The sequence below is a fragment of the Nannospalax galili genome, unplaced genomic scaffold (genome assembly GCF_000622305.1).
Source record: "Nannospalax galili isolate Female #2095 unplaced genomic scaffold, S.galili_v1.0 scaffold567, whole genome shotgun sequence".
Taxonomy (NCBI): domain Eukaryota; kingdom Metazoa; phylum Chordata; class Mammalia; order Rodentia; family Spalacidae; genus Nannospalax; species Nannospalax galili.
In genome coordinates, this window is record NW_008357638.1 from 1,456,458 (window position 1) to 1,465,963 (window position 9,506).

General features: G+C 42.3%; 1 protein-coding gene across 1 annotated transcript in view; it reads left to right on the plus strand.

Annotated features, from left to right (window-relative positions):
- The window catches only part of Atp8b1 (ATPase phospholipid transporting 8B1), a 148,999-nt gene that overhangs the window by 108,204 nt on the left and 31,289 nt on the right, over positions 1-9,506 (plus strand). The window contains exons 13-15 of the mRNA XM_008855367.3: positions 2,113-2,321; positions 4,111-4,154; positions 5,110-5,266. Coding sequence (XP_008853589.1) covers positions 2,113-2,321; positions 4,111-4,154; positions 5,110-5,266 — 410 coding nt within the window. The remainder of the gene's footprint in view (positions 1-2,112; positions 2,322-4,110; positions 4,155-5,109; positions 5,267-9,506) is intronic.

The following is a 9,506-nucleotide window of genomic DNA, read 5'->3' on the forward strand; positions in this document are numbered from 1 at the left end:
TTTCCCACTTAACAGTTGCTGGGTGTATAGCAGCTCTCTTATAGCCCCAGCTGGCCTGGAACTTGCTATGTAGACCAGGCTGGCTTTGAACTCACAGTGATCCACCTGTCTCTGCCTCTGCTGAGGTTAAAAGCATGTCACCATGCCCTGCTCAAGATCATCTTTTTAATATCGTCTTTTTGATATCCTATAACCTACTAAGAATTTTTAAAAATATGATTTTCCCAGTGTGACAACCCCAAATGAGTAATTTTCCAAAAGACCCTTGCCCCATTTAAGACACATGGTGATACATTACCGAGTGAACCCTCGTTCTCTTTGCAGAAGTGAACTTGGCCATCCCAGTTGCTCCTCGGTATGACAGGCAATGAGAGAAAAGCAAGTGAAGATAACTGCGGTGCTCTCTTTAGTGTCACTGTTCCCCCAGGGCTATGTGTTTTGAATGCAGAGTTCCATGACTGTGGCCTGGTGTGCTCTGGAGTGAGTGGAAAATTCTATTGAAGAGGTCCTATGAGGGAACAGGCCTTGCCTAAAGTCAGTTTGACCCTGAATCTGAGAGTGATGTACTTGGTCAGAACGATGTGACTTTTAAACTGGGCAACTCAGAACAACAGCGATGTATTGCTCACCATTCAGGAACCTGGGAAGATCAAGGACTAGCATATATGCTGTCTGCTAAGAGCACAAACTTTGCTCCACAGATGGCACCTTCTTGCTACATTACCACAGGGCAAAAGGGGCCTGTGAGCACCCTTAGGCTTCTTTAATACAGATGTTTATCTCATTTGTGAGGGCTTGCTTGGTCAGAACGATGTGACTTTTAAACTGGGCAACTCAGAACAACAGCAATGTATTGCTCACCATTCAGGAACCTGGGAAGATCAAGGACTAGCATATATGCTGTCTGCTAAGAGCACAAACTTTGCTCCACAGATGGCACCTTCTTGCTACATTACCACAGGGCAAAAGGGGCCTGTGAGCACCCTTAGGCTTCTTTAATACAGATGTTTATCTCATTTGTGAGGGCTTTGCCTTCAGGACCTAAACATCTCCTAAAGGCCCTCCCTCAATATCGTATTGGGAATTAGATTTCGATATATGGGATGGGGGAGTATACTAGTTACTTTTTTTGATGGCACCACCCACAGTGGTCTGGGCCCTCCCACATCACTCATCAAGAAGATGCTCACAGACATGGCCACAGGCTAGTCCAATAGAAGCAATCCCCCAGTTGGGGCTCCCTAAACCCAGGTGTGTCAGATTGACAACTAAAGCTACCCAGCACACATTCATTGTTTGGGGGCATGGAGAAGGCATAGCAGCAGGAGTGTGAGCAGGCTGGTCAATAGAAGCAATCCCCCAGTTGGGGCTCCCTAAACCCAGGTGTGTCAGATTGACAACTAAAGCTACCCAGCACACATTCATTGTTTGGGGGCATGGAGAAGGCATAGCAGCAGGAGTGTGAGCAGGCTGGTCACAGTAGTTCACATCAGGAAGCAGAGAGGAGGAGGGGAGGAAGAAGGGAGGGATGGAGAGAGGGAGAGAGGGAGAAGGAAGGAGGGGGGAGAGAGAAAGGGAGAGAGGGAGATGGCCTCATTCAACTTTCATTTTTATTCAGTCTGGGACCCCAGGCCATTGGAAATGGCTACCTACATTAAGAATGAGTCTCTCCATCTCATTTAAACCTCTCTGGAAACACTCCTGTGGACATAAGAGGTGTGTCTCATAGGTCACTGTGAATCCTATCAACTTGACCATCAAGATTAACCATTGTAGCGCTGGAGAGATGGTTCAGGGTTAAGAGCTTTTACTGTTCTTGCAGAGGACCTGAATTTGGTTCCCACTACCCATATCAGAGAGATTCCAGCCACCTGTAATTCCAGCTCCCAAGGATCTGGCTTAAACAGGCACCTATACTTACCTGCACAGTCACACACAATTAAAAATAAGGCTTTGAAAAAAAAGATTAACCTAATATTATAGGAGTAGACAGTAACTTTTAGACCAGAGCAGTAGATAAGCAGCTCACTCCCATATGCACAGAGAGGACAGAATCTACTTCCTGCCACTCCCCTCTCAGCTGGCCATTGAAGTCTTCTTCTGTCCTCCTAGTGTGGAAGTGATCCGTTTGGGACAGAGTCACTTCATCAACTGGGACCTGCAGATGTACTATACTGAGAAGGACACACCTGCAAAGGCGAGGACCACCACGCTGAATGAACAGCTAGGGCAGATCCATTACATCTTCTCTGATAAAACAGGGACACTCACACAAAACATCATGACCTTCAAAAAGTGCTCCATCAATGGGCAAATCTACGGTGCGTATAAGGGATGGAGAGGGAAAAGTCAGACCGAATCCATTTCATAAGTGCACTTGAAGCTTCGATAATCCTTCCGCAAAATAACTCCAGAGATATTCTTTCAGTTAGTGGGTTCAGAGGTTTGGGTCTGAAATAACAGGAGTGATTTTTTGTTGAGTTGTGCTAAAAGCAGCATTCTCCAAGTGCTGCCTAGAGCAGAGCCTGCCTTCCTAGGGTTGTTGGTGTCCTCCATAGTGGAGTCCTGCTCCCGTGGGCATGCCCAACCAAGTGCCAAAGAAGCATGGCGGTGTTGGGAAGGCATACGTGGCAAAGCCAACAGTCGGAAATACACATCCCTCAGAAGTTAAAATCTGGATTGCCATATGCTCTAGAAAGTCCGCTTCTAGGAATATACTGTACTCAAAAGAGTATAGTAATTGAGAAGGACCCAAGGAGATATGTGCATATCCATGTTCATAGGAGCATTAGTCACAGTAGCCAAAAGTGTTCATCAGTGAATGAATAGATTAAGAAAAATGTAGCACATGAGGGAACCCTCAGAACACTACGCTAAAGTAAACAAGCACCCAAAAGCCAGTGATGTACAATTCCACTTAGAGTAGTTAAAGTCATAGAGACAAAGCAAAGTGTTGGTTGCCAAGGACTTGGGGTAGGGCAGTAAAACATTAGTGTTTAATGGGTGAAGAGGTTGAGCCATGCAAGATAAAGACAATCTGGAGGTAGATTGTGGTCATACCTGCACAAGGTAACTGTACTTAATGTCACCAAGCTGTCCACTGGAAATGGGTAGAATAGTACATTTTTAAAAATAAGTGTTTCATCATAATACTTTTTACCTGTTTTTACCTGAAAACCTTACATAGTAAAGAGGGACTTCAGATTTCTTTCATTTTTTGAGATAGGGTCTCACTATGTAGCCCCAGCTGGCCTGGAACTTGCTAAAGACCAGGTTGGCCTCAAACTCATACTCTGTCTCCTGAGTGTTGGGATTAAAGGTGTGTGTTATCACACTTGGGCTTCCCAATGTTTTTTAAATGTTGGTTTCCAGTCTAGTTTTCTGAAACATTCTTTATGCATATAAACAGTTTTAAAGCTAATACTGCATTAAAATATAGAACTTTAATCTTAAGACTTAAAATATGATTGTAACAGATATATACGTATGCACATTCTTTCCACTTTTAGAAAGATTTATAGTGTGCATGAATTTCCTCATCAGTGAGGAAGACCAGACACCATGGGCTGAGGAATTTGTCCCCATGGTGATGACAGTACTTCCTGGGAGGGTTATATAAACCTCATCAAAGGATATCATGCAGGTTCTAAAGAAGTATAGAGGTCTAGGTACCAGTATTTGAAACAACGTTGGCTGGTTTTTGGCCCTTTTTCTTTGAAGACCCAGAGCTAGTTTAGCCTGTGTAAACCATATATGGTCGCTACCAAATACTCTTCATATTATTCACTTATTAGTAAGTTAGCTAGTTATTTAGGTTTTTTTTTTTTTTAGACAGGGTTTCACTCTATGGTCCAGGCTGGCTTTGAATTAGTGGTAATCCTCCTGCCTCAGTCTACAAAGCTATTGGAATTATAGGCATGAGCCATCAATGCCTGGGTCTAATATTATGGTTTTTTTTCCAACTCATGAAAAACATTCTTTACCCAAGAACCATCCAAAACCAGGCCACGACAGATACAGTTGTTAACACTGTAACCATGTATGCAAAGCCAGGTAGGAGAGCTGTGCACACATGGAGATTCAACTTGTTTTGTCCCATTTGTTTCTCAGGAGACCATCGAGATGCTTCTCAGCACAGCCATAGCAAAATAGAGGTGAGTCCAGGGTAAGGAGTTGTTGGAAGTGTATTAGTTTCCTAGAGCTGCCTGAACAAATTACCTCAGATTGGGTGACTCAAAGCAAGAGAAGTTAATCTTCTTCCAGTTCTAGATACTGAAGGCCTGAAATCCAGATGTTGACAAAGCTTTGTTCCCTCCGAAAGTTCTACAGAAGGCTCCTTCCTGACCTCTTTCTAGCCTCTGGTGGTTGTCAGATCCTGATTGTAGACACCAAGCCTCAGTCTCTGTTGTCATGTGGGGTTCTCATGTGTTGGGCTCTGTCCAAATGTCTTTTTTACAAAGACATCTGCCCTTCCATCCTAATCCTCTGTATCCTCATCTTATTGATTATGTTCACAGACCTTGTTTCCAAATAAGGTCACATTCATAGATACTTGAGGTTGGAACCTCAATATACTATTAGGGAGACACAGTTCAACTCATCACAGCATGCTTTTTGTCAAGACAAAGGTGAATTTTGGATAATTAAAAATTTGGCTACAGCCAGGTGTGATGGTGCATGCCTTTAATTCTAACACTTGGGAGGCAAAGGCAGGCAGATCTCTGTGAAATTGAGGCCAGCCTCTACATAGCAAGATCCAGGACAGCAGGAGCTACAGGGAGACCCTGTTTCAAAAAAACAAACAACAGCAAAAACATATGAAAAAGAAAAGTAGATGCCAATTATTAATATAGATTTTTTTAGCCTTTTTTTTACTTGTGTGTGTTTGTATATGTGTATGTGTGCTTGTGCATGTGCCACAGGACAAGTGTGAAGGTCTGAGAACAACTTGCAGGAGTCAGTTCTTTCTTTATACCATGTGGATCCTGGGGATTGAACTAGGTCATCAGGCTTAGATGTAAGCACCTTTACCCACTGAGCCTTCTCACTGGCCCTGATACAGATTCTGTTTTTTAAATTGCATTTTCTTTCCTTCTTCACTTCTTTCAGCAGGTGGATTTTAGCTGGAATACGTTTGCTGATGGGAAGCTTGCATTTTATGACCATTATCTTATTGAACAAATCCAGTCAGGGAAGGAGCCAGAAGTCCGGCAATTCTTCTTCTTGCTTTCTGTTTGCCACACAGTCATGGTGGACAGAATTGATGGTGAGTATTTCTCTGGCATCTCGGGCACTGGAGGACAGCTTGGAGTTGGCAGGTGATTCATGTTTATGGTTCAAGTGCATACTATTTGGTACAAATGCCAAGTCTGTCTTACCTTCACTCAAGCACTAATCATTTGTGAGCCCTGACACTGGATGTATATAGAGTAACAAAGCATGAAACAAGTTATTACTTATTTCATTTTATTTTGTGGCAGTACTACGGTTGAAATGTGGCTCTTGTGCACTCTAGTCTAGTGCTTTGCTGCTGTGTTCTACCCCCATACTGAAAAAGCTTCTTGTCTCTGAAAGTTGATAGTGGATTTAATCATAACTATTAATGTGTTTATCAATTTTGTAAATGAAATTTTATTGTGAAAAGAAATGGTTGGTGGGCTGGTGTGCTGGCTCAGTTGGTAAAGGAGCTTGCCACCAAGTCTAAAGACCTGAGTTTGATCCCTAGAACCCACATGATAGAAGAAGAGAACTGACTCCCACAGACTGTTTTCTGACACCTGTATTTATATATTGATAAATACATGTGCATGTACACATACACACATACACACACACACACACACATACACACACACACACACACACACACACACACACACTAAATCTAAAAAAAAATTATGGTTGACTCCCAAATAGAAGAACCAATTATTTTCATCATATTAATGTTTATTGAGCATGTAAATCAGGCCTTATAGCACAACTTAAAAAAAATTATGGTTGACTCCCAAATAGAAGAACCAATTTTTTTTCATCATATTAATGTTTATTGAGCATGTAAATCAGGCCTTATAGCACAATGGGCTTTAAACTTAAGCAGTATGTTCTATAAAATGCTTCTAGAGATCTGCTTTTATTTTCTAGATTCAGTTATGTTTGGGACTTGAAATCAGATCAACTAAGACCTTGACCTCTTGACTTTCTTATTGGACGGAGCAAAATGTATGAGAATTTGTGTGTGAACAGCAAGGAGTTTGGATACCTTTACAGTAGTCTTAAATCCGGTTTGTGCCAGTTTTGTCAGAACGAGTTTGTCCAGTATCAATGAAACCTAGTCATTTTATCATATATGGACATAATAAATTATATAGATAGACAAGCTCATTGTAGAAAGAGTACAAGGAATTCTTTTGATGTAGCTCCTTTGAAGCAGTCGGCCTGCACGTCATCCATCTACTTCACTGTGTTTTCAGTCACCTCAGCACAGGGAGGCACCTGTTGATGAAGCCTCAATCTTGAGGTTTCATATATAACTAATACAAAATCTCCAGGGAAGGCATATGCATAAAAATTAAATGGGTACACACTGTCTGCGCTGTCTTTCAACAAGTTTTGGAGAAACTCCTTCTCCAAAAATGCAATAAATAGTGCAGAAAAGTTCAGGCTGGATGGAGCAAAGAGAGGAACCATCAGGGAGAAAGGGTAGAAAGGAGAAAATTGCCAAGGCAGAGTTCAGAGTCTGACTAGTCAAGAAAATCTGACTTGTACAACAATCATGAAATAGGATCTTTTCAAGCATCTTCTTCCATTAGGTTTTGATTCATTAGTTTAATTATTCTTTGAGCATATTAGTGATATTTGGGGTGCTAACTGGCCAGCTTGGGCAAATGTACATTAATTGTACAGTCTATTTTATTTTCCCCACTGGGCTATTATTGGTGGAACCATGGCCTATATGTTATGGAGATAAGTCAGTCTCTTTTGTTTCCTGTCCGACCACCATCTTTCTCAGCACTGCGGTAAGAAGGGTGGATGTTCCAAGTTTTTTCCAATGTGATTCTGCAGCTCTTGGTCCCACTGTCAGCTGGGGTAAACATTTGTACATCCTGAGAGTCTTCTTTGCCCAGTAATTGACAAGCAAAAGCCACTGAGAACAGACGCAGGCTATATTTCTAGGTATAGAAAGTAAGAGGAAAAAATTGGGCTTGGGCTCCTAAGAACCATGAGAGAGTTCTGTGGAATGGACCTTGGAGACCACATTTTAAAAATATATTTTATTTATCATTTTTATTTTATGCATATGAGTGTGTTGCCTGCAGATTTGTAAGTACACCCGAGTGGTGTAATGTCCTAAGAGGTCAGAAGAGGGCATCGGATCCCCCTGGAACTGGAGCTACAGATGTTGTTAGCTGCCATGTGGGTGCTGCGAATTGAACCCAGGACTTCTGCAAAAGCAGCAAGTGCTCTTAACTGCTGAGCCATCTCTTCAGCCACCAGACCACATTTTTACAGATAGGGCAATCCAGATGCAGAAAGCATGAGAGACTTAATTGATGTCATCTATCAGAGGTCAGTCCAGCATAGTTCTTCACTGTGTGGCTGTCTGATTATAGACTCTTGTGTCTCTGATCAGAATAACAAGCTGGGAATGTTGCCCAGTGAGAGAGCACTTGTCTAGCATGTGCAAGGTCCTGGGTTTGATTCCTGGTACTACAGAATAATGGAGATTGGAGATTGGCTTTAAAAACTATTATTATGTATAACATTGTTAAGAGGAAGAAGTCTTTTCATATCTGTGACCATGAACCATCTGACTTCCTCCACAAACAATCTGTGTAGCCTAAGAGATGATTACCGAAGAGGCCAAGTTTAGAGATACTCCCATAAGTTTTCTGTTGCTCCATAATCAATTAGTGCAGCCTGGAAGCTTAAAACAGCCCCTTCTTATCTCCTAGTCCTCTAAGTTAGAAGTCTGGACATCATATGACTGGGTTCCTGGCTCAGCATCCCACTAAGATCACCATGGGGCCATGAACTGGTGCGCAGTGTCTTCTTCCAAGCTCATGTGATTAGACCAAGATTCAGTTTTCTGTGGTTGTAGGTCTGAGGTCCCCATTTCTGTATGAACTGACAGCTGAACTTGCTCTCTTCTCAGTCCTTCTGAATTGGTTCATTTTCAAATCCATTGTGGGGAGTCTTCCTTAAATGGAATTCCTTCTAGGCTCCAAATCTCCCTTTCCACACAGTCTGTCCTCTTTAAGGGCTCACCTAGTTAGCTGCAGAACACTTGAAAAATCTTCTTTTTCTAAAGTGTGGAGTTTCAAACCCAGGGCTTGTATATGATAGATAAGTGCTCTGCCACTGAGTTGCATCCCCAGTAACAATTGCTTTTTCTTGAAGTCAACTCATCAGGACCTAAAATCAAATCTGCCAAGTCCTTCATAGTACCACCTGTGTTGGTGCTCGATTGAATTATTAGCAGAAGGTGACTAGGCACCACTGGTGTGGGAACTTGGAGCATGAGGACTCTGTCTCACCTGGCCCTCTTTAATCAGTGCTTACAGAGCTGGGTGTGACATCCTGGTGACAGGGGGGTTAGTGTGAAGGCTGAAGGCCTAGATTAGGGCAAGATCCTCAGGAAGAATGAAAAAGCATAAATGTAGAAGCATTTGGTAAATGATTTAAAGGGAGTGAAAAGATGATGGGTAAAGAGATGTCTGAAAGGAAACTGCATTTAAGGCTGGTGAGTGAAAGATCCATGGTACTGGAATCAGTCAGGAGCTAGGAAATGGGACTGGTGAAGGGCATGAGGTGGCATTTGTGGTTTGTATGCTGTTGTTTTCATTGTAGCACCTTCTTAATCCACTGATGAGTCTCAGAGTGCAATAAAATAAGTTTCCTTCGGAGAAGTGTTACTCCGCATTTCTTTCTGTAAACATAAAACTGAGAACTGGATCAAGTGTTGGAAGTTCTTTCCTTCTCTGTTAGTCTCCAAGTCTGTGATTCCCGGCCAGAATCTTTTTCCTCTAATAATAAAAATATCAAGGTGTTGGCTGCAGTTAGGATTGTCCAAGCCATGGACACTGTACCACCTTTCATTATTTTGTTTCTTTTCCCTGTTGGAAACAGGTTTCCTGTCAATATGTCAATATTGTGTTAGATACTCAGGTGCCAGCCAAGCTAGAGCGGTGAAGGGAGGTGCTTTGTTCTCGCTGCTGCTTGCATAGCGCCGAGTAAACAGTCAGCTGCTGCACTTGTGTGTTTGTAAAGTAGCTGGATTTAGCAGGCACACCGATAATTTCTCACATATGACTTTCTGGGTGGACAAATAGAAAGTCTACAGTGTTTTCTCTAATTACTAATTGGAAAGTGATTAGTACTGACGTAAACAAAGGATGGTGGCACTCCTAGTGACTTGAGAACAGGAGTTGAAGATCAGCTTAGGGAACATAGTGAGACCCCACCACCACCACACACACACACACACACACACACACACACACACACAC